The following is a 25,842-nucleotide window of genomic DNA, read 5'->3' as shown; positions in this document are numbered from 1 at the left end:
AGATCCACATTAAATGTGTTTATAATATTGAGTAACAATCTGTGGGTGGAATGTTGATGAAGAAATTCAAAACTGTATTTAGCAATGTACTATATATATATATATATATATATATATCGTTTAGAAGTTAAGTAACCATTGATGCTAAATAAAAATACTCATTCATAAATTATTCGTTATTGGTCCCTTACAGATCTCTAGATGACCATAACATGTTATAGTTTTCTTTATCTTCGGATCGGTTTTACATCTTGAATTACAAGAAAAGTATCCCTTTGTTGTTTTTGTTCGGTTTACATATACTTGAAACGACAGTCTCATAAGTTATAGTTATAAACTGTATAGCAATTTGCGTCAAAGTACCGAAACCTTTGATAAATATCTATTTATCAGCGTAAGTTAACTTGCAACGTACCACGGAATTTGCGTATAATGGAGGAGCACTTATCAGTTAATGTCGTACGTTGAAGTTTCAACAAAACCTCATTGATTTTCGAATTCGACGTTCGTTGCGCCGATCGTCAAGAGACAACTTGTTTATAAATATGTACTTGCTTGTAATACTATATAACTATTTAATGGTTATTGTAAGAATTCTAATCATTCACGAGACGCGCTATAGCTTATACGTTGTACTACAAGTTTAAGCAAATATCCAAAAGAAATAAAAGATGATTGAGTTACATCATGTTTATATAATTATATCACACACACATGACACATACGTGTTGAATGTGTAAATGTATTTTGCATCATATGCATTTGGATTACCCATCGGCCATCGCCGGCCCACATAGTATTATAGAACGTCACTTTCCACATCGATCTATCTTTATTTTGAGGGACGGATTAACTGAAAGAATAACACAATAAGATTTATCAAGTTTCTTTTAATAAATAGTTTAAAATTTGATAGATATTCTAATATTCTAAAATCAACTTTCAGCCATATTAGATTGCTGCATTAGTTATTATATTTGTTTCGTACTAACCACCGGTTTACCATCCTACTTAAAATTTTAGTAAGAACTTGGTTGACAAGATAACTCAATTTAAAACTAAGAAAAAAGAGCAAAGTTTATAACTAAATGAATGGAACAAAAAGCAACTACCTAAAGTCACATGCCTTATAGGATTCACTAATTATCATATGCATGAAAATTCCGTATTATACGCACTCTTTTAATCATTGGGTCAATCATCAGCAAATCATATTATTATTTTCAGCGTTTTTCCGCTAATTCCAAGTCATATATAATTATTTATACATTTATTTTAATTGAAACTAGCTGTGTGATTTTACTATAAATAGGTGATGAAGCCTAAGTCTTATGCATCCAACTCTACAATCATCAACGTCTTCTTTTACCATAAAAACCTAAGAATTTTCTAAGAAAATGGCGAAGATCGCCTCTCTTTTGGTCGCAGTTATCTTCTACACAATGTTTTTCATGAAGATCAGTTCAGTTTCTGCAGGGTGGTTGCGAGCTCATGCGACCTTCTATGGTGGAAGTGATGCTTCTGGTACAATGGGTAAGTTCCCAAACTACGGCTTGATATTTTTATTCGGATTGGTTTAATTTAACACTTCAAACTGTATTTTTTTCGATTTGGAGAAACTTATATTTTCAAATTATTTCGGTTTGGTTCAGTTCTATATCTACAAACAAATATATTTTTAATATTTATTCTTCTCATGATATGATCTTTTCATGAGGTTTCTTCTTGCTCAAGAAATGTATTTATAATTTTACCTTCAGGTGGAGCTTGTGGTTATGGAAACTTATATACGGATGGTTACAAAACAAACACTGCGGCATTGAGCACAGCACTGTTCAATGACGGCAAGTCATGTGGTGGATGTTACCAGATTGTCTGCGACGCATCCAAAGTGCCACAATGGTGTCTTAGAGGCAGATCAATCACAATTACTGCCACAAACTTTTGTCCACCAAACTTTGCTCAGGCTAGTGACAATGGAGGATGGTGCAACCCACCAAGACCTCATTTCGACATGGCTCAGCCTGCCTTTCTCACCATCGCTAAGTACAAAGCTGGAATCGTTCCCATCCTCTACAAAAGGTAAATTTACAACTTCTATTCAATATACAACTGCGTTCCAAAAATATATATTCAATATACAACTATAAAACTAAAACTAAATTATACTCACTCCATTTTAAAATAAAAGTAAAAAACACTTCAAAAATATATATTTTCCATGCAGTTTTATTATCTAATAGTGATAAATTGTAAACTTCAAATACAATAATTGTATTTAAACTTCAAATAGAATAATTGTATTCATTAAGTTTTTATCTATACAGCTACCAAAGTATACTATTTTCTGTTTTCTTGTAGACCAAGAATGTCACAAAATAGTGTGCTTAAAGGGTTCTTCTTATTGTTATAGGGTTGGATGCAGAAGAAGTGGAGGGATGAGATTCACAATGAATGGTAGGAACTATTTCGAGCTGGTTCTCATCTCAAACGTAGGAGGAGCTGGTGAGATCTCTAAAGTTTGGATTAAAGGCTCTAGAAGCAAGAAATGGGAGACTACGTCAAGAAACTGGGGAGCTAACTGGCAAAGCAACACCTACCTTAATGGCCAATCTCTCTCTTTCAAAGTTCAACTCAGCAATGGAAGAATCAAAGCAGCTCTCAACGTCGTTCCTTCCAATTGGCGGTTTGGTCAGAGCTTCAAGAGCAACATCCAGTTCTAATCATATAAGCAAAAACAATGTTATAACCGGGTTAATGGTTTTTTTTCCTCTCCATCTTACACTTTTGTATCGTTTGTATTTACTTTCTTTGTTTTCTAGCTTTATCATAGTCTTGCTTCCAGAGAGTTTATAATCTGGGGAAGACTCAAGCAGTGATGATTGTATTTGTACATTTTGGGAACACAATATGTATCACTATATAATTTATATTAATGAAGAATATATCGTTTTGTTTCAGAAAAAAAAAAATCGTTGACAAAAAAAAAAGAATATATCAAGCAACTTGCTTTAAAGGTCCTCTGATATCTCTTTGTCCCGCCTCAACATTACCTCCTTGAGAATATAAGTTAAATTTGATTCAAAATGTGGTTTAAACATAGCTCTATAGTCTCGACCATAAAAACAGAGCACTCTGTTTCAGAAACAGACTCACCTTGTTATTTTTTCTGTAACAACTTATTTATTTAAGCAACAGAAAACAGATTCCTTCTGAGACATTTTAGCTTAATTTCAAATCAATTATTATATTGCGTATTTATTTACCCTCAACTTCAAGTAAGAAAACCGTTTTCACCACAAACTTCTAGTTATCAGCTCTGGTCGGAACAATCACATGTTGGAAAATTTTGGTATATTCAAAGACTATATAAATCAGAGTATACAAGTGAGAATACTGTGTGTATGTAAAGCCAATTACATATGCTTTTATAAATAATCCAAAACAAAAACCTATAAAGGCTTATTGTATCTTATCTATAACCTGCAGAGAAGTAGAACACTACTTCAACTTGAGAAAGAAAACTCAAAGATCATGGATAACACCTTCAATGACTTTCTGAGCTGTATCTCGAATACTCAAAAGGTTAGTTTTTATCTCTTTGCACAATCTTCCTTCCACAAGCCGCACTGGTAACCACATCTTCGGCTTAACATCTACAGTGTATGCAAGCGTCGTCGGAAAATCTTTAAACTGTAGATCCAAAGCCTCCCCTTGAATCCCTTTGTCTAACTGTGTAATAAAAAAAAAAAACAGAGAAGGAATAAAAAAACAGAACTTCAAGCATCATGTGATATCATATGATATAATATTTACTTGTTCAATGGACCATTTGCCTTCAAACAATTGGAAATCTCCTTCGACCATCTTAAAATCGATTTCGCGTCTCCTCCCATTGGGTAGAATCTGAAGCTCCTTCTCGAAACAATCAAGAACAGCTTTGGCATTGAACTTAAGACCCAATGCTAAGTTCTGCTGCCCCATCTGTTGAAAGAAACAAAAACCTGAAAAATAAGACTAGTTTTTTCCACCATAACAAACAAAACTACTTGATGCTCGGACAAGAAACTTGAAACAAAATTCGAACAGACTACCAATAATCATATGCACAACAAACTACAAGATATTCAAATGATCCCCCGACCCAAGAGCCAATATGAAATGCACTCACACCAAAGCTCAGTAAAGCAATGGAGGACTAGCAATGTATCACCATCTTCAATACTTTTGAGTGTTGAATGTTGTGAACAAACGCAAATTATTTTAGAAAAAAAGCAAAGAACTTAAAAGAGCAAAACGAATCAAGGTAAATACCCATTTAAAATTTTATATTGATTATGTGGATGAATAAATTTACGATTCGTATTTATACTAAACTCAAAACTCGATTTCATTTTCTTTTTTTTTTTAAAACATACTTATATCCCTATAAAGGTACTTTTCCAAATCCTACCTAATCTTCAAAGACATACCTACCACTGGATCTTCGGCCCCCACACCCTTCCAAATGTCGATTTTGATTACGGCCACATAGATTTAAAACACTTCTAGAATTAACAAAGAGCATGTGAGAGAATATTATCTAAGCTGTCATTGATGCAAAGTCAGAATTTTTTTACTACTCACAATGGTATGCACTTCTAGAATTAACTAAGTTTCTAACTTAGTACGAAATGTCTAAATTTGATTCCGACAAAAGAGCAAATGGAGCTGTCTCCATTACCTTGTTGTCTTAACCATAGTAAGTAACAAGCAATGAAAAGTTAGAATCTTTTGACAAATCAAGAATCTTGGTTTGAGATCAAGAACCTGGAAAAGACGAACACGGTTGCCTTCCTTCTCGACCAACTCGCTAACGACAAGGCCCGGGATGAAATCCGACAGCTTCTCGTAATCAGTCAATACGCTCCACACGGCGTCGAGGCTCGCCTCCATACCAATCTTCGAACGGATTCGCCGCGAGCTCTTCTCGAGCTTCTTCACCTCTATGAGAACCCCATCGTCGCCTACCACCACCAAATCCTCCGTCTTTCCATCTGTCAAGAAATCAACCAAATAATCATCTTCATCGGTTTCAGTTTCATCCTCGCTACAATAATCATCGTCGCCGATTCGGCATGTGAAACATCTACGTGAGGGAGAGGAAGGTAGGAGTAGTGTCGTGGAAGGTGGAAAGTAGGGTGACAATACGTTTGTAGAGTGGAATTTTGTGGAAAATGTTACGCCGGAGGTGGTGGCTAACGCGGCGGCGCGTGGGTGGAGAAAGGCGGAGGAGAAGTCTAATAATTGCATTGTTTGGAGATCTGGAAGAGTCTAAATGCAGGCTTTGCTAATGAACTATAGGCTTTTATTTGGGCCTCTTTCTTTTCTTACAGTAGGCCCATGTAACAAAATTTCAACTATATCATTTGTTTTCTCACAAAACCGGTGGCAATTCAGTTATTTTCTCGGTTCGGTTCGGGTTCGGTTAGTTCGGTTTTAATATTTTTTTAACTGAAGTAAACCATAGTTAGTTTGGTTCGGTTTATATTTGGTTTAGTTCGGTTTGTATTCGGTTCAGTTTGTTTTTTTGGATCGGTTTAAGTAGATTCTTTTTAGTTTACTTTTTGTAAGAGAAATTATGTTTTACAATATAAATTATGTAATCATAAACTATGTGAACTAAATTCAATATAAAACTGAAACAAAAACCTTTAAAAAATCACAAAAAATATATATAAGAATTAAAACAAATGAAAATTAACTAAAGTAAAAAAAAACTCAACATCATTAGTAATGTCTCTTATATCATTAAAATTAAAAAACCTGCAATGAATGAAATATTTTAAATCAAATATTTTGATAAATTACATATTTGGTTAGAAGAATATATGTTAATGAATAGAAATTGAATATATATGGTTTAGTATTAGAATTTTAGTATATTGGTATTACTAATATTTTTAGTTTAAATAATTATAAAAACACATCGGTTTCTCGGTTCGGTTCGGTTTAAACCGAACCGAACCAAACCATTCGGGTTAGAGAAATCTTCAACCGAATGGTTTGAAATACTTTGGTTCGGTTTGAATCAGTTTCGGTTCGGTTGGTTCGGTTTGATTCGGTTCGGTTTTTTTGTTCACCCCTAGTGAAAATGTAAAAAGAAACTTCCAGATTACAAACAAATGTGTTTTCGAAATCAACTTCCATCAAAAATGACAAAATTCATATTTTCAAATTTGGAATCATCAATTTTACTCTCTATATTAAGACAGTACCATTTTAATGGACAGCAATTATTATGTTATTTTTAAAAGTATATTGTTGGAAAATTTAAGATAAAATCATTATCTAACAGAACATAATTATATACCATAATTAATGATAAGTAAAGTATAGTTTTTTCACCATGAAAGTCAAGACAAACCTAAATAATTCTTGAATGCATTCCCAAATGTTTCAGGAACTTTAAACCAGCAGAAAAGTAAAGCCATAACTATTTTAATTATTCTTTTGGCAAAAACATAATTTATTTTATGTCAAACTGATACAATATAAATTTTTGTTAATTTTTTTTTATACTCGAAAGTTAAAATGATGACTTTTAAGTAGATAGAAGTTTATTCTGCAATCTTTTAAAATCAAAGTTGTATTTTTGTTACTTTAAAAGTTTGTATGAGTATTAATAATTTCATTATACATGGATCATGATTTATCTGTTGTGATTTTTGGTTCTCACATGCTGTATCTGTTTAACATTTTTGAAGTGACACATTAATTTCCTACTATAACATTATTATTAAAAATCCAAAATTCTTTATTTTTTTTGTCAACAATGCCAATATTCTTTACCCACTACAAATTATTATACTTCACTAAACTTTCATTGGATATATTGCCATCATCAAACAAAATATAATATTTCTAGATCCAAATGATGTTGGGAAAACATATTGGATGTGTTTTAGGTTGATAATCTTCAAAGAAAGTTTAATTAACTTGTGCTAATGATCTTCAAGTATTAATATCATTGAAGGATTTCTGATAAAAGAACAACGAATGAGTTTTACCTAAACATAAGCATATAGAGATGTATATTATATGGTCTATAAAAACAAGCTCGATCTCATCTGAAGCAAAGCCTCCGAGAAATAGAACATAAAGCAGGAGAGCTAAAAGTTTAGTGGTGATCTTGGATCTCAGGATCTCGAAAAGATGAGCAAAAGGCTAACACGCGATGGAATCAGATTTAAAGGAAATAAACAAAAGTACTATAAAAATAAGAGAAATAGATTTGAGTAAGTATACCTTCAAGGGTTTGATCTTGAGCTCTAATGGACATTTTCTCTTCGACTAGTTGTCAACGCTCTCAGATGCTTTTGAAGATCTCAAGACTAAATATTTCTTAATTGAAAGGAAGTTGGTTTACATATAATATATAGGTATATATAGACAAATGATGACCGCCTGTAGGTTTATGCCAACTGTTTAACTATGGGATCTAACGTTTAACAAAAGAAAAAACAAAACTACAGTAGCATATACTTCTAAATTAAACCGGAAAATACATTGCATAACCAAAACATTAATGTTTTTTTCTTTCAAATTTGACCTTTTCTATTGCCAGCAATATGAATATGTGGATTTGAACTCAAAATTATACACTACAACAAAATTAAACACCGGCTATACATTTTTATCTACTATAACAATGATTATAATATCTAGTTTTGAGACTTATTTATTTTCTTATTAAATTCTTTATATTTTATAATGTTACTTTATGAGTGGAAGATGCATTGAACTTGGGAATATAAGCTTAAATAATCAATTCTTACATATTACAACTTAGCTAGCATATATTCAATTATTGTTGGTTTCTACTGTTAATGTAAAGCCGTTAATTCTACAGTATTTGCTTTATGAAACAGAAAATTAAATCAATATGCAACAATATTGAATCTGAATTTGGAAAGTAACTAATTTATTATTTTACAACAATGTAAATCATGTGAATTAAAATATAGATGATAATGTAACAACTATACTAATACAAATCACTAAATATATACATTGGTTAATCACATTTTTAAGAAGTTGTAGAATATCATACTTATAAGGTTATTTTATCAAAAAAAAATAAGGCTAGTCAAATTTTAAACGTCATCATTCATTTCTCAAGTCGTTAACTAAACAGTTACGACTATTTGAGGAAGGAAATGCCATTTAAAACGTTTCACATTGATGGCACATAAAGAATCTTCCTGTGTTTCCTACTAATCCGAACATACTGGTGTCACTGTCTAGAAACTGAAAGTTTGCCATGTCTTCGAGTATACAACAAAACGATTTTTTACATATGTCCTGTTTTTTTTAGTAATTTTAGTGTCGATATGCGTTTAAGTTGGGTGACCTTCGGGCCAAGTTGGATCATATTAAACATACATGTATATTTGGATTATACAACGGTGAAGTTTTAATCTCTGTTTGATACAAGAAACTGATCAAAATTATGATGTTTATTTATGTTTTATATTTCTCTCTTTCTCCTGTTAATTATATCACTAAAATGCATTTAACATGTTCAGAACAACTACACATTAAAATGTGTCTGAACTTGATCAATTTAAGGATAAACAACTTATTAGAAATGTTTTTAGGTAAATAAATAGTAAACCGCCCTTGATTGAGGACAGAGCCCACAAATTTACGGCTCACATGAAATCCCACGAACAATGGTAGGCGAAGTGGTACATGTACTTAGGGTACTGTTAAAAGGTTCTAGTCAAGCAAATCCAACCTTCCAATGCAATGACATTAAAGGAGAGAGAAGAAATTTGTTAGTTCGTGCAGTACAATATAACAGATATGAATTATTTCATTTTTTTTTAAGTTTATATTAGAATTTGATACATACGAAAGAAACTTTAGACCAAAAAAATATTTGTTTCAGTTTATTTTTGTAAACTCATGTGAAATCAACATAATAACTTTCCCGGGAAAAAGAAGGTTCATCTGAATTCATTTGAAATGGCTAAAAATGCTAAAAGTGAAGGATTTTATAGGGTTCATGTACCCATGTTCCTATAAGTATATCGGCTAATGGTATTTAGTTTAGTGAAATAAATAAAAATATTTGGATAATTTTCTTAGCTTTCGAAATGATCTCATAGCCAAGAATACATTGCTCAGTCACTATTCTTAACTTTTACATAAAAACAATGGAGATGACTTTATGAACATACATAGCCAGTCCTGAACAGTGAACACAACACACATGAAGCATGTGCTTTATATCATAGTATTCAACATATATATGAGTTATGATATCATCTATATTATTAAAAAGGAAGAACTCTTAAAAAATATATTTATATAAGGTTGTTGGACCCTTTCGTTTTTAACTTAACTTATTATAAACAATCAAGTTCTATAATAACATTATTCAATAATACTCTTATACGTTATATGTAATCTACTATTGTTACCCATATTTTCGCTCAACAGTTATTGGTACACATAGCATTTGTCCCCGTAATACATACTTATTCCAATAAATTTTTAAATTTGTCTCTATTCTAATAACATCAGAAGACTAATATGATACATGAAACCGAAATAATATCATAGTCAAATATCAAAGTTCACCTAATATTAAAGTACAAACCTCTACAAATGAATTGTTCAGTTACACATGTTGATGGGAAACACAATGATAATTCGTAAAGTGATATCTCCAATTTTCTTTATTAATGTATTTACGTTCGACGATTTCAGACTTGCAACTACATTCTTTTAGAATTCTGCAACGGGATTTAGATTGATTCATAGTTATAGTTTGAATTACATCATTCTCATGCACTATTTGCTTACATGGCATATTGCTTTTTTCTTATATCAGAACTCTAATGTAGATGACAATTGACAAACATACTACATTAGAAAAGGATTTTGGTGGAGCAAACTATTCAAGTGGACATGATAAAACCTTGAAACAAGTTCTCTGCGGTACGTTCATGTCTTCCACGTATGAGAATGATCTAACAATTTAAAATATAATTGTAGCAGATTAAATTGAATATACTAAAGTTCAAAATCATCAACTGCGCATTTGAGAATATACTTTCATATTCTCAGTATTTATTTACTAAATATTTTCTTAATATAAACCAATCATAGTAAAAAGAAATCTATAAAAAATATCGCGGGTACATTTATACCAGAATTTTTGGAATCCTTTACCATATTAGGTTAATATTTTTAGCCCTTCAAAATGGTAACAACCAAAATATTAGGCGAACAAAATCTTAAAGCAAAAGAAATATTTTCAGATAACAACCAAAATATACATCGTAACCTAACACATTATTTAAATATTTCAGAAAAAGATATCTAAAAGATATTTTTAACAATAAATTTTAGTTTTTCTATCACCATTTTCTTCATTAAATTTAAATGATATAATAAGGGTATTATCAAAATTAAAAAAGAAAACAAATCATATAGTTTATTCAAATTTATGTACTATTAAAAATATATAAAAGGTGAATCATTTTAAAAACAAATATCATCAAATTTATATGGGTTTTTATCGGATAAACCAGTAATGAAGGATTTTAGGAGTTTAATGGGTTATTTACTTTTTAAATATCGGGTTTTAACTAAATCTGAACCAAATTATATATATGGATCACCATATTATATATATGGATCACCAGATTTGCAAGTTCGTCCGCGTGTCTGGGTCGAATATGAAAATATTGGTAAAAATTATTAAAACCCCTACAAATACTATTAAATTAGTCTAAAATATGTCAAGTAAATCTTATGTCCCATTAACTCAACCAATGTAACTCTTACAAAATGCTTACAAAATATAAAGATGATGTTGTAACATAAAAGTATACATACAAAATCTCAAATAGAAAAAATTGATAAAATTAAATAATTTTAAACAAAAATCATCTATATAATAAGAATTTTTAACTTAATAATGTATATTATAATCAAAGTACTAATTCATATCACATTTTTATTAACGGAAAAAAACTCGCGTTTTCGAAGCGCGGGTCAAAATCTAGTTAATGTATTATAATATAAGTTATTTTATAAAAAAATTTGTTTTAAGGAATAAGTATTTTTCACATTTCAATGCAACTGTTTTACTTATTAGATATTGTGTGACCAATTAAATTATATATATATATATATATTTATAATTGATTAAATTTATATATTAAATGATACTTTTCAAAAGTAATAACTTTTTTAATGTTTTAGCTAAAACTACTTCTTCTTGAAACACAGAAAAATAATATTCACGAAAAATAATTCATTGATTTCATAATTAAATCATTTTATATATAGAAAAAAAGAATACCCGATAACGTTTTCCGTGAGGATGTATATTTTGTATATTTAGTCAAATCGGTAAGGGGGTGTATTCAATCTAAAATTTGAGGTGATTTGATTTTCAATGAGGTTTTAGATGATTTTAAGAAATTGCAGAGAATAAAATGATTTTTGTTAAACCACTCTAGAATATCACCTAAAACCATGAGATTTGAGTTTAATTTTTTTTAACTAAGAAACTCTATTCAAACACTCTAAAATCACTTGAAAACTTTAAAACTCCACAACTTAAAATATTTTCAATAACTGTGGATTTCAGAGTACTTTATAAAATGTCAAGTTCAATAACACTTGATTTTAAATGAATTTTGGAAATTCATGTTTCAATAACAGTGGATTTGTCATTTTGACACAAATAATCTAAAACTTTCAATTGAATACACCACCCTAAGTGTTCATTTCAGCGACATTTTCTAGTTTCTACAGACTCCTTATCAATCCAAGCCAAAAAAAAATGTTTCAATTTAGAGTGATTACACTATAAAGCATTTTATGACATTTTATTACACTATAAGCAGTTATTGCTCCTACTATAGTTTTCTGGGACTACGAACTAACTAAACTCATTTTCTAACAAAAAGGATTTTACAGTTTTTAATCTAATTTTCCTTTTCATTCTGTAACAGAAAAACAATGTTTATAGCAGAGAAATCTAAAAAACAATGGTTTTAATTTGTAAGACCCACACATTAATATCATTTTTTCGCCATTTTTAGCAGCCGACAACGGTGATTCAACCTCGTGACGAAACGGCAGCGATGGAAATGGCATCGTTGCAAATGGCAGAGAGCTCCATTGTCGATTGAGAAAGCAAAACGTGACAGAGCAGCCGGGCAGTGATGTCAAACCGTGAGCTCTATTCCGGCAGAGCTCGAGCGCAATTTCGCATCAAGGTCAAGTTGTATCCTCCTCACAGTGGTTTTCATACTTGGGACCAGAGCTGTGGCTGCCAGAATCGTCATCGCTTCAATCGCAGATGGAAGAAAAAGTTTCACAGGGGCAACAATGGTCAACTTTTGATTTTTGCACATCTAGTCCTCCAACTCTTGGTTATTCTTTAATTTGTCTTAAATTTCTAATCTGTTCAAGTTTCTTCTTAAATTTGCCGAATACTTTTAATTTTTCAATCTAGATCAAAATAATATTCTGCTTCTGTCACATTGGTCCATGTCGTTGTTTTATTTCATTTTTGTCCCAGATTTTTTTGATATACTGTATATATGCAGCTTAAAAATAATTAAAATATGCTAAATGAGATGCTTAATATCATTAAAATCACAATATATCGATGTGTATGTTGTTATAATGATAATTTTTTTGAAGTTATAATAGATAAATAAATTCATTCTTAAGAAATTAATTAGATAAACATTATAATTAAGATTTACGATTAGTCATACATGTAAGTATTTGTATGTGTATATGTGAACAAGTTTACATGTGAACATAGATTATGTGTGTACACGTGTACATCTTCACAGGTTTCAACATTGTTATCGTCTTCCAGCCTCTCCTCCGCCACAATAGCACCACCGCTGACTGCCGCCACATATTTATCTTCCTCATTAACCGCGAAATCACTACGACCAAGTTTGCTCTGCTTCCTCTTCGCCATGACCTTATATTCTCCGTAGAAAATGCTCATATCAATGCAGTCCTCTTCGCCGTGGTTGTCATGCAATAATGATTAATATGTACACCTCATAAATTTGTTACCTAATTTCAATATTTGCACGTTCAAATATCGTTACAGTGTACACATATATTTCATTGTCCACGTGTACAATTGTTTCAGAAAAATAATGTGTGAATTACTTCATTTGTACATTGCACAAGTTGTGATATATGATGATTTAATGAGTAAATTGTGGGAGTTCATTTAGATCATTTTAAGTTTCACTAAAGTGAACATATAGCATTTATTTGCTCATTGTATATCACATGGGATAGACATATATAGATGCATTAGATGCATTGTATATATTTGTTCAGTGTTCATTTATACCTATGTCTCTAGTGTTTCACTTCTTGTGGTTTTTAAGATGCATTTCAATATATTATATTATATACATAGGCTAGATTTCACTTTTGAAAATATAAGACCAAATAAAAGGATTTATTTGCAAATAATAAACATTTGGGGTAGAAATTAAACAAAATAAAATGGCAGGGACCAATATTGCAAAATCAGAATATTTCCATGGTCAAAAGTCTTGGGACAAATTCATGAATAAACTTGAACAAATTAGAAGTTTGGACAAATTTGAGAATAAGCAAGAGTTGCAAGACCATACGTGCAAATAATCAAAAGTTCACCATTGTTGCTCCGGTGAAGGTTTTTCTTCCGTCTGCGACTAACGCGACGACGATTTTGGCGGCGTGATTGAAGATTCCGGTGGAGAGCCCGTCTATTTGTCCATACATCTTTTCCATCAGAGATGCATCTTAACATATCTGAAAAGATAGATGGAGTAATATAGATAATGATTTAATACAAATTCTCTTGAAAAGTATATCTGAAAAAGCGGAACTAAAAGAAAAAAATAGAGAAGTTAAGAGGGGGAAAACGCATAAGAAAGATAGTGACCTAGTTTGTCTTTATTGAATCTTGACCATTAGATTAACTAATGAATGAAGGGTTGTCATTAAATCCTACCACAAAAAAAGAAAATTTATGTTAAATTTAAGGGTTTTTAGTAATTAAATCACTCAACTAAAGATGAATCGTAAAAAAAAACCTCAATTAAAAATCTTGTGAAATAAATTTTCAACTTTAGTTCCGTTAACATATGTTACCCTCCATATAAAAAATCGTAACAGAGGGTGGCATACGTTAACAGTTTATAACTTGAGGGTTTATAATACTGAAAACTTAGTTGAGAGGTTTTTTACGATTCAAAAATAGTTAAGAGATTTTATCTCTAAAAGTCATTAGATGTTATTAAAATATTTATTATCATTTATACATTGTTTTAGATTGATTTATAAGCCTTTAAAACTAATTTATAAATTTTAATACATTAATTTATTATAATATTAATTTATACATCCTAAATTAATAATTTTCAACACTACTTACAACTTATTATAACTTCAAAATATTAAATTATTTGATATTTGGCAATAGTGATATAAAAAAATTTGTGTGTTTATATCGTCATTGTCAAATATCAAATAATTTAAAGTTTATAAGTAATATTAAGTCTTAAGTAGTGTCGAAGATTATTCATCCATGAAATCAATCTTTCCGTTTAGAGTAGGATGCAATTTTTCCTAGTTTCATGATTTTCGTCCTCCGGCTCATACTTTCCCCTTATTCCCCAAAATTAATGCATGATTATTTTTATTCTCATTGATTTCTGAACAAATACGTTATATTTTTGTTTTTTTATCAATAATATATATGATATATTGTTTTTCATTTATTGTATTATTTTATGTTTCAGTAGTATCATGAATAATGTTAGATTATTTTATCCTAACAAGTAGCAGAAATTGTAAAAACTTATAAAATCATTGTGAAACCGTATTAATCATATGTAAAAGTATTAAAATATTTATGAAACTTTATAAATTAGTTATAAAATAATGTATTAAAATTTATAAATTAGTTTTAAAGGCTTATATCAATCTAAAATAATGTATAAATGATAATAAATATCTTAAAACATTTAATGACTTGTGATAAAACCCCTCAACTATTTTTCAATCGTAAAAAAAAATCATCAACTAACTTTTCAACATTTTAAACCCTCAACTTATAAACTGTTAACGTATGTCACCATCTGTCACGGTTTTTTAGACAGAAGGTAACATATGTTAACAGAAGTAAAGTTAAGGGTTTATTTCACGTAATTTTTTAGTTGAGGGTTTTTCTACGATTCATCTTTAGTTGAGTGGTTTAATTACTAAATTTTCTAAATTTAATTAGTGTATGACATTTGGTTATATGTTTATTTAGTTATATTTTAGTTATAAAGTGGATTTTGATTAGCTAAAACTACCTTAATAACACGAATTGTCTTATAGTGTAATAATAAAGTAGGAAAATGACGTTGAGTGTAATATTATCTTCAATCTACGGCTGCCACAACCCTTCAAAACTTCAAAGTTCGAGTTATACTACTCAGATCCACAGAGGTGTTTGATTGTTGTTCTTTCACCTACTCGCTGACCGCAAGAATTAAAATCCTTTTTTTTTGATAACTGACTATTTGGTTAAGCAGGCTGCGGTATATGTCTTTTGCGGCCCAATACTATGAATAAATGGCTAACTGAGCCGAAGTTACATGTCTTGGCAGATGAGTTTATGGGTGTCGCATCCCCACGTATCAGACAACTTTGCATGCGCCGTCAAATTTAGTATATAATTTATAAAACAGTGTAAGCGGAATTCGTAGTTACCAGAAATGATTTCCGTGGTTAGGAGCAACCATCTTGAAACATTGACTCACACTACCTCCCGATGAAGCGTATTGCCTTCACCTAAACTGTTCGGCGCTTTCTTGGCTTGTATCAAGCTTGGAGCTAGCTGCCTTTCATTGCCGCGATCTATTGCTTCAAGTTCACAAGAAGTCAAGAACCAGTATCCGTTTCTTCGTAGCTCCTCTCATATACGCACAAAGTATGTTAGAGCATATATATATTTCTGCTTTGACAGTAAAACTGATTCTTGAAGCATTATACAATTGAGTTTAATTTTAGAAATCTTAATATTTCCTATTAATTTACATTGTTGAGATATTACAATAATTCTGGAGAAATCAATCCACAAACTTTAGTAGTTATACTTGAATCTAACTCTATACTTTTGGCGTATGAGACCATATCGATTGCCAAAACTCATCGTCAATCACACAAAGACAGAAAACAGAGCTTTAAAACACAAAGTTTATGCATGCAAGTGTAAAATAATGTGATGAAAAAAAAAATTGTAAGAGGATCATAGAGAATTTGGAGGTTGATGATGATGGGTAGTAGACACAAAAGCCACAGCGTGAGCCCACGCCTTGAGCCTCGCTTTCACTTCTTTTGGATCATCCCCTGAATAAAATCAAATTAATCAGTATTTTAAAAGGCTAATAAATCTAATTTTCAATTGATAATTTGACACTAATAATATAACATAAAAATACTAACCAAAGTAACTACCTAATTATATTGTGCACACAAATTTGCCTTTCATTTAAACGTCAGATATAAAAGAATTGCTACATTATTGCATATAAAAATCTAATTGGGAAATTTAGTTGTATCGTCTAAATTTGTTTTTATTTGAAAAAAAAACATTAGGTAATTTGTAATGTAAAATGATATTACATGTCTTGAAACTACAAATAAAAGATTTTTTATACAGTCTGAAATAAAAGATTTTATTTATTCATTAAATATACACATAAAATTAATGAAAAATACCGTAGAAAATATTTGGAATATCATGATCAATATTCTTTGGTTAGCTTCTTAATTTTCATATGTTTTATAGGTCATTTTACCTAAAATATCTTTAAAATGTGAAACTTTTCAATTTTTAAATATAAATAAAGGATGTACAGAAGACGAAGTTTGTATTTTTTTGGACTAACCGGGACTGGAGATACGGTGGTTAGAGGAGATAGGAGAGTTGCCGCCACTACTAGTATCCATCGTTGACCCGGTATACGAGACCTGACCCGGTTCAATCTCAAATCCTAAATCCTGACAAGCTTTAACTTCCTCTAAATCCATACATAACGGCCTTCCTCCTCCCACAGGCCTCGTCACCACCACCACTCCTCCGCCGTAACCGCTCTGTTCATCAACGTAGCTCCGCCGCATGCTGTCCACCCACGGCGGATACTCCGGTCGCAGTCTCCTCCTCCTCCTCCTCCTCTGATTGTTATTACTCCCATGTTTTTCCTTTAGCGCTTCGTTCTCGCTCGCGTATGCTTTATCGCCGGAGACCAGCGAACTCACCGTTCCTCCCTGCCGCCGTCTCAGTCTCGGAGGAGTCGCCGGAAGCGACAGACAACCCGTTGATCCGTGGTCGGAATCTGAAAACTCAAGCTGCTCCATCTTCTCTCCTCCGCCGACAAGCTTTACGTCGGAATCAGACGGTTCTCCGTCGGCATCATTGCCGTCGTAGTTACAACAGACGGAGAGTCTTGACAAAGAACAGTGATGTTCTTCTTCTTCTTCTTGTCTGAGTAAAGACGCCATTTTCATATCTTCTATTTTTTGTTTGATTACCTGATCGTGTATCTGCTTTTAGCTTCGGATTTTGATTTTCGGTTGGTTAAATGTTTGTTTTGATTACAAAAGATAACGACATTAAGTTACAAAAAAAAAGATAACGACATGGAGACCTTATATATATCCTTTCGCTATTTATTGAATTCCAAAGTTGCCCCAGATTTAAGGAGCCTTGTAAAAAAAATAGATAATCTATATATACGAAGCCACGTCATCAAGTCGTGCGTTATGGGAGTGACACATGTCCCATTTTATATTTGGAGCCAAGATAAATGAATGCAGTCAGGGGTAATCGAACCCAGCACCTCTAGCACTAGTAATTTCTCTTAGAACCACTAGGCTAAAGTCACTTTTTATAAATATGTGGCCGCGAAAATACTTATTATCGTGTCGGCTGGAAGCCCATGCTTCTTCTGCTTGTGGCCAGAGCCGACACTGAACTGACGTCAAGATGAAGATCGTGAAGTTAAAAACTTTGCTCCAAACAGTTTTGCAATGTTTCCAACCTTTATAACTTGATGCATATAATATATATCAAAATACATTTGTTGGACACGTTTTTATTAGTTTTGCTTTTAAAAGAAGATATTTACAGTTATAAATGTTTTGTGCCAGTGAAATAATGGTTGAAAAACTTCTATACATATGTCATTTTAAAATAACACTCAACTTCTATATATAGTCAATACATATGTCCATGTTATATTATAGACTAAATATTTTTTCTTTTAAAAATATAGAAAACAGTTTTTTTAGTTTACAAGCAAATGTTGTATAGCAAGTATGCATTATACAAAATAATATATATTTAAAATCCATACGTAAAAACATAAAAGTTGTTATAGGCCTCTTTCTGACACATGCACACTCCACTATGAATAAGAATTAAAAAGAAAAAACAGTATTGTCATCAAACTTTATCACAAATCCACATTTATACATCTATAATTATGAGTTGGACAATTAGTTAATTTGATACAATATCAAAGCAAGAATAATCGAAAAACAACTATACCACCGCATACTAATAAGTAACACATAACAGATAACCAAATTTTTGAATCTTAAAACAAATTTCAACTCGAACATTTAGTGAATATCAAATTAACTAATATCCCGCCCGTAGGGCGGGCCGACCCTAGTTTATTAATACAAAGATGTATAAAAAACTCAATAACGTGTCACTCTTTTCTAAATTTGTTGCATTATAATTTAAAGGGCAATTCTCGTAAATAGACTATTTTCAAGTTTTGGTCACAAAAATAGAGCACAAAAAAGAAAACGATCAAAATGTTTCATCTAATAGGTAAAATGACACTAATATTCTACGGATATAAAAAAAAAATTAAAAAAAAAAATAAAAAAAAAATTATAGTTTTAAATTATATGTTTTCAAATTCAAACTTTTTTATAAAATTTTTTATTTTTGAATTTTTTTTTTCGAAAAAATATTTTTATTCTTTTTTCAATTTTTTTAATTCGAAAATACTTTTTTTAAACTATTTTTAAATTTTTAATATTTATTTTTTATTTTATAAAATTTTAAACTTCAATCCCAAATTCAAACTCCTTAAACCCTAAGGTTTGAATTAGTTAACTCTAATGGTATAAATGTAAATTTACTTATTTAATGAAACATTTTGGTCATTTTAATCTTTAGAATCTATATTTGTGACAAAAAAAAATTTCTTGTGCTATACTAGAGTATGGTTGGCTTGCTTGTTATCTGTGATTTTTTTTGTTATACGTGGTGGCGTTTTTGTTGGTTAAATAAATGTTTGCTTATGAGAAAGCTGTATAGTTATTTATTTATTTTAAGTTAATTTTTCTCTCTTTTGAAACATTATTTTTGGAAACTAGTCAATAATCTATTTTCAAGTTTTCTATATATTTTTATTTGTCAATAAAAAAACTATAAACTTTAAAAATGTGATTGTATTTTTAATTTGGGAGAACTCGAAAATTACTCTAATTATAGTTCAAAATTTGAAAAATACACTTTTTAATATCTTTTGAAAACTACACTTTCTTCAATTCGAAAATAATATTAATATTTGTGTATACTATAAACATAAAATCATACATGTTATTTACTATTTAATATTTAATTCTCTATATTATGAAATATTTTAAAATTATCTATAAATTCTTATGAATTTTAGTAACAAATAGTTTTCGAAATAACTCCCATCGCCATAAAATAGCAATTCACGTTTTTCATGCATCTACATGTTTTTTTTTTGGGTTTAAAAAGTGTAATATGGAGAAATTATATTAACACAAAAATGGTTTGAGGCATTTGGAAGAAAAAAAATCTTAAGCATGTACTAAAAACCTCTTTCATTGAATCCACTGCATCTACCATGAGAAAACACACATTTTCTATCAAATCACGATTACCTGAATTTCTACGAGGAATTCTAGTTACTGTCATATAACTTCGGAATTAAATCATTTAAAAAAAAAAAAAAACTTCGGAATTCAATCATGAAAATCAGAGGAAGAAAAAAGAAAATAGAAAAGATAAAAACGATATGTATAGATGTTTTATCAGAAAATATAAAATAAGATATTATATAGATATTAAGAGTATTATATATAATTTCTGAATTTGCTAAATGACGTAATAAAATAATATAATAACAGAATATATTACAGTAATTATAATTATTTACATTGGATGATTTAGTCTATTCATTTATAAAAATGTGTAATTTTCAAAAATAAAAAATAAAGAGGTAGTGTTCAAATTAATATCTCATACGTAAATATTTATTCAAAATTTCCCTTTAATTTACATTGATTTAGAGTTATTATAACTAGCTAATCACATAAATATATTATTAATAATTAAAATTCCATATATTTTTAAACGGATTTTTGCCAAAATTAACCCACAACTTGATTTTAATCCCAAACCTATACCCAAACTTGAATCAAATGCAAAACTAACCTAAAAGCCTAGTGAAATTACAGCTCAACCCCTTGTGACTAAACAAAAAAACAGAAGCCATTTTTACGAATATAGCCCCAGTAAATCGTCTGAGATATTGGAAGTCGTCTGGACGACTGAAGTATAAGTCGTCTGGTACCATTTTATTTTAAAAATAATTTATAAATCTTGTAAAAAAATATTTTGATGCGTGAAAAATAAAAATCAAGTAATTATAAACAGTTTTAAGTGATATAAATCAAGATATGATAAAATTGATTTGTTTTGAAGATAGATGAGTGGAAATAGTGAATCATGAAATACTTTGGTTTAGGAGTTTGGCAAACATATGTTGTAGTATTGTATGTATTGTTAGGGTTAGATTTTGGAAAACTAAAATGTTTTTTTCAAAAATTAGTTTTCACCTATATGTGTTTATTTCTGTGTATAGTAAACACTTTTCAAGTTTGATTTAGTTTTATGAAGTGTTTAATTAGATAATTAAGTTTATGGGTTATGTTTAGGGTGTGGACGACTTATATTTCAGTCGTCTGTTGAATAATTTACCCGGACGACGTATATTTCAGTCGTCCACATCGTACCAAACCTTTAATTTTACCAATATACGTTTTAACCTAACCGGATCATTTTACTTGGACGACTTACATTTCGGTCGTCTGGTGAAGAAATTAAAACAGACGACTTACATATAAGTCGTCCAAATATTCCCGCCTAAATTTTTTTAAAAAAATTATTTTCCCGCTGAAATAATTTAAACCAGACGACTTACTTGTAAGTCATCTGGAAAGTCTTCTATTTTAGTTTCCCGCTAAAAATATTTAATTTCCCACTAAAAATATTAAACTCTTCTGGACGACTTACATGTAAGTCGTCTGTTTTAATTTCTTCAACAGACGACTGAAATGTAAGTCGTCTAGGAAGTCGTCTGAGTCAAAAATATTTAACCTAATTGGATTTTTTGTCTCCCTATATAAAGAAAAAATTACACATTCTCTCTCCTCCTCTCAAATGGCTGCAACAAAAATGTAATGTTCATCATTCTAAAACTCTCCAACCTCTCTCTAATCTCTTTGACTTGAAAACACCAAACTTTATATGAATTTTTCAGTTTTGTCTCATCTATTTCTTACTAATCATCTCTTTTGCAGGTTTTTAATCAAATGGTACTCATCTTCCACTAATTTAAAGGTTGATCTATTAATTTTAGATATGTATTTTTGTGTGTTCTATAAATGTAGATTTATCTAATCTTCCATTCATTTTCTCTATTTTTAAGTCATTTGAACATTTTTGGATATGCAGGTTTTTCAGATCTGGATTTGATATGCAGGTTTTTCAGATCTGGAAGACTTCTGAGACGACTTACTTGTTAGTTGTCTGGAAGTCGTCTGGAAGTCGTCTGGACTTCTTGGAAGTCTTCTGACAAAGTCGTCTGGACTTCCAGGAAGTCGTCTGGACTTCCAGGAAGTCGTCTGGACTTCCAGGAAGTCGTCTGGATTTTTCTGAGCGTTTTGGTAAGTTCTTATGTCTGATTTTTCTTCATTTGGTAACTTCTTGTTGTATAAAGTTCTTACTTTTTTCCCAAACTAAAACTCTCCAAACTCACTCTAATCTCTTTGACTTGAAAACACCAAACTTTATATGAATTTTTCAGTTTTGTCTCATGTCTTTCTTACTAATCTATCTTTTTGCAGGTTTTTAATTAGATGGTACTCATCTTCCACTAATTTAAAGGTAGATCTATTATTTTTAGATATGTATTTTTGTGTGTTCTGTAAAGGTATATTTATCTAATCTTACACTCATTTTTTCTGTTTTTAAGCCATTTGAACGTTTTTGAATATGCAGGTTTTTCAGATCTGGATTTAATATGCAGATTTTTCAGATCTGGAAAACTTCTGGGACGACTTACTTGTTAGTCGTCTGGAAGTCGTCTGGAAGTCGTCTGAAAGTCGTCTGGACTTCCTAAAAGTCGTCTGGACTTCCTAAAAGTCGTATGGACTTCCTGTAAAGTCGTCTGGAAGTCGTCTGAACTTCCTAAAAGTCTTCTGACAAAGTCGTCTGAACTTCCTGGAAGTCATCTGGACTTCTTAGAAGTCGTCTGGACTTCTTAAAAGTCGTCTGGTCTTGTCTACTCAAGTGGAATCCAAGCTTGTCTTTGTAGAGGAATGATCTATAATAGTTTTGTTTGTGGTCTGTTTTGTGAATTGCATGTCTACTCTTTTAGTTGTGAATTTTTTGTAAAATCAGTATTAATGTTTTCCAAGATGTATTAAATGTGCTAACAATGTGTTTACACATTTACAAATCAATGAAATAATAGACTTCAGTAGCTTTTTTCTTATCTTTAGATCTCTCATATGCAATAATAAACTCCAATGGCCTTTTCTCATCTTAATAAGCAAGAATGTTGGTAGCTTCATATTGATACAACATTTTATGAAGCATTTAACCCTTCTTCCAACTCATAACAATAGTCATCATTATTGTCTATAACAATAATACTTAAGAGATGGAAACAAACAATAGTAACTAGTCAAAACATATCATATTTTTTATAAGTTTGCGTTGAAAAACTTAGTCAAATTTAGTAAAACTAAGGGAGAGAACATATTTTGTAAATATGAGTTTTACATATCTTGAAGTTACTTATCACTCTTAAAAATACAAGTTATTCAAAAACTAACGTAGAAGACTTAAAAACTAGCGGAGAAGACGTGGACGACTTCAATCTAAGTTGTCCAGACGACTAAACTATACGTCGTCTGGTCAACGCAGAGGTTATTTTTGTAATTGACTTTGAAATCTGTTATTTCGGATAACTGAAAAATAAGTCGTCTACTATTGTTTGGTTAAAAAAAACTCCAAAAAGCTAGACGACTTACATTTCAGTCGTCATATGTTAGTTTTGCATTTGACTGGATTATTTCAGAAGTTTGACTTTTCTGGACGACTTACATTTCAGTCGTCTAGTGAAAATTAAAATAATAATATTTTTTTAAAAGTAGACGACTTACAGTTAAGTCGTCATAGGTTAGTTTTGCAATTGAAAAAAAAAAATTCAAGATTTAATTATATACAGACGACTTATAATTCAGTCGTCCAGGATTTACGAGGTTTGACCAGAATCTCGGAAAAAAATCTTCGACGACTTACAAGTAAGTCGTCTGGTGGACGACTGAATTATAAGTCGTCTGTGTATAATTAAATCTTGAAGTTTTTTTTTTCAATTGCAAAACTAACCTATGACTACTTAATTGTAAGTCGTTGACTTTTAAAAAAATATTATTATTTTAATTTTCGACAGACGACTGAAATGTAAGTTGTCTGGGAAAGTCAAACTTCTGTAATTATCCAGTCAAATGCAAAACTAACCTATGACGACTGAAATGTAAGTCGTCTAGGTTCTTTGGAAATTTTTTTGAAACCAAACAATAGTAGACGACTTAACTTTCAGTCGTCTCAGGTTACAGATTTCAAATTCAATTGCAAAAATAAGTCGTCTGACGAAAAGATCTGGAAAAAAACTCGATGTCATACCTTAAATTGGTGAGATAAGTTCCTTAGCATACATAAGGCTTCTCCAAGCACACAGAATCACAAATGAAAGTCACCCACCCAGAATCGTTAGCTTCTATGACTCTATGAACCATAAAAATTTTAGAATCAAAATCTTGGGTTTTTTTAGCTCATTGTGGAGAGAAAGTGAGAGATATGTTGTGTTTAGTTCACAAGAATGGAAAAAGAAGAAGGTTAAATCGATTTTGGGAGCATTAAGAGCTTCAAATTGGTTGTTCATGGTGGTTGTGGTATTGATGACAATGACAATCTTGTAATTACTTGAAGATGATGAGGGTGAAAGTGTAAATATGTCATTTTTGAAAAAAAAAAAAAAAATTGATGGCATTTTCGTAAATTATATGAACTTATGGGGTGAATAGGGCAAAACCAATTTTCAAAAAAAAAAAAGAGGTTAGTTTTGTGTTTGACTTTAAGTTGTAGGTCAATTTTGCAAAAAGCCTTATTTTAAATATGTTTAAAAATTAAAGAATGAGAAGAGAGTATATTTCTATATCTATTTTCGATTGAAAAAACTGCTTCAGAATTTACACTTTTTCTGCAGTTAATATATTTTCTAACCTAAAAAGCTAACAAATGTAAAGCCAATTTCCACGTGGCATACATCACTCGTGAAAAGAGACTGATGACTGCGAGGATAATACTGTAGTTTAAGGCATCTGAAGGATATCCGTTTGGTGGGAACTTCGAGATAAGCAATTAATTAAACTTAAATTAGGATAATTAAACACTAATGAAAAGAACTTTAGAAATCGTCTCTGCTGATCTAAGAAAGCCCGACCCGCTACTACGCCGACCAACAGTCTTCTGACACGTACCATTTTGAGAATAGATAATTAGATAGCACCAAGACTAGTGTGCACGAGGAGTCGACGAGGCGGTCCAAAGCATCTTATCATATTCCATTTCATAACCGTAATTTATTTATATTTTCTTGAAGATTTCTACGATATCTTTAACTAGGCAAAGATGCGACCCTTTGGCGGAGTTAGAACGTATAAAAAATAATAAAAAAATAAATTTATTATTTCCGTTAAATCCTAGATTATCAAAAAAAAAAGTTGAAAACTGTACATTTACTGATTTTTATCATAGACATATACTATATCTGTACGACCGTACATTTACTGATTTTTATCATAGGCATATACTATATTTGTATGACTTGAATTGTGAATTTTATATATTCAGGCATTCTTGAGCCTTATGTCACGGATTGATTTCTTCGTAAGAATCAAGATGTGCGGCCTTAGCAGTTTTATTCCTTAAAAAATGCTAAGTCAGCTTTTTCGATAATGACCAGTACTTAGAAGAGACTGATGGACGAAATTTAGAGACAATGTAGAGCTTATGGAAGTGTTTTATATTGAAAACTTGATACATTACTTTTATTTATACAAGTTCACTTCCTCAACGGACGGCCGAGATCAAACCAAATCAACGGCCGAGATATTTTTACTTCATGGTTAAGTGCTTTCCCCTTAAGTATTTTATATATTTTATATATTTTCACACATTTTTATATTATTTTATACTTAGATATTTTTTAAAAAGCTTACTAAAGAAAACTAAAAGTAAAAACGGGCTTGGATCTTTTTCGGCTCGGTCCGATAGTTGGCTGCCTCTCATGGACGTTTTGAACATCAGACGGGTCGTGACACTTAGCTATGATAAAAATCTGAATTTTG

The 25,842-nt window shown here is 30.7% G+C and overlaps 3 protein-coding genes across 4 annotated transcripts; 1 reads left to right on the top strand and 2 right to left on the bottom strand.

The window, feature by feature from the left end:
- Nucleotides 1-1,261: 1,261 nt before the first annotated feature.
- On the top strand, nt 1,262-2,933 carry LOC106386303 (putative expansin-A17). The gene is made up of 3 exons (XM_013826165.2): nt 1,262-1,533; nt 1,761-2,082; nt 2,414-2,933. The coding sequence occupies exons 1-3, from the start codon at nt 1,398-1,400 to the stop codon at nt 2,721-2,723; spliced, it is 768 nt and encodes a 255-aa protein (XP_013681619.2). The 5' UTR covers nt 1,262-1,397; the 3' UTR covers nt 2,724-2,933.
- A 404-nt stretch (nt 2,934-3,337) lies between these two features.
- On the bottom strand, nt 3,338-7,440 carry BNAC03G31450D. 2 transcript variants are annotated; one of them, XM_013828928.3, is made up of 4 exons: nt 7,288-7,440; nt 4,810-5,036; nt 3,817-3,984; nt 3,338-3,732 (listed from the first exon to the last, which is right to left on the bottom strand). In XM_013828928.3, the coding sequence occupies exons 1-4, from the start codon at nt 7,319-7,321 to the stop codon at nt 3,526-3,528; spliced, it is 636 nt and encodes a 211-aa protein (XP_013684382.1). In that variant the 5' UTR covers nt 7,322-7,440; the 3' UTR covers nt 3,338-3,525. The 2 variants fall into 2 exon arrangements, with proteins under 2 accessions (XP_013684382.1, XP_013684381.1); XM_013828927.3 differs by lacking the exon at nt 7,288-7,440 and having other exon boundaries at nt 4,810-5,635.
- Nucleotides 7,441-16,084: 8,644 nt separating this feature from the next.
- Nucleotides 16,085-17,985, bottom strand: LOC125583323. Its single transcript, XM_048749984.1, has 2 exons — nt 16,977-17,985; nt 16,085-16,434 (listed from the first exon to the last, which is right to left on the bottom strand). Exons 1-2 carry the CDS (start codon nt 17,593-17,595, stop codon nt 16,334-16,336), a joined length of 720 nt encoding a protein of 239 aa, XP_048605941.1. The 5' UTR covers nt 17,596-17,985; the 3' UTR covers nt 16,085-16,333.
- Nucleotides 17,986-25,842: the final 7,857 nt, after the last annotated feature.

Source organism: Brassica napus, chromosome C3 (genome assembly GCF_020379485.1).
Source record: "Brassica napus cultivar Da-Ae chromosome C3, Da-Ae, whole genome shotgun sequence".
NCBI classification, from domain to species: domain Eukaryota; kingdom Viridiplantae; phylum Streptophyta; class Magnoliopsida; order Brassicales; family Brassicaceae; genus Brassica; species Brassica napus.
The sequence above is the reverse complement of the archived record's forward strand: the minus strand, read 5'-3'. Positions and strand labels throughout refer to the sequence as shown.

Bases quoted from the DNA above. Each gene is read 5' to 3' on its own strand.
- BNAC03G31450D (XM_013828927.3), bottom strand. From the start codon at position 5,292: ATGCAATTATTAGACTTCTCCTCCGCCTTTCTCCACCCACGCGCCGCC. The intron at 3,985-4,809 runs GTTCTTGATCTC...TTCTTTCAACAG, and splicing joins ACCGTGTTCGTCTTTTCCAG to ATGGGGCAGCAGAACTTAGC. The intron at 3,733-3,816 runs GTAAATATTATA...TTTATTACACAG, and splicing joins GCAAATGGTCCATTGAACAA to TTAGACAAAGGGATTCAAGG.
- LOC125583323 (XM_048749984.1), bottom strand. From the start codon at position 17,595: ATGAAAATGGCGTCTTTACTCAGACAAGAAGAAGAAGAAGAACATCAC. The intron at 16,435-16,976 runs GTTAGTCCAAAA...GATTTTATTCAG, and splicing joins CCACCGTATCTCCAGTCCCG to GGGATGATCCAAAAGAAGTG.
- LOC106386303 (XM_013826165.2), top strand. From the start codon at position 1,398: ATGGCGAAGATCGCCTCTCTTTTGGTCGCAGTTATCTTCTACACAATG. The intron at 1,534-1,760 runs GTAAGTTCCCAA...TTTTACCTTCAG, and splicing joins TGATGCTTCTGGTACAATGG to GTGGAGCTTGTGGTTATGGA. The intron at 2,083-2,413 runs GTAAATTTACAA...TTATTGTTATAG, and splicing joins GTTCCCATCCTCTACAAAAG to GGTTGGATGCAGAAGAAGTG.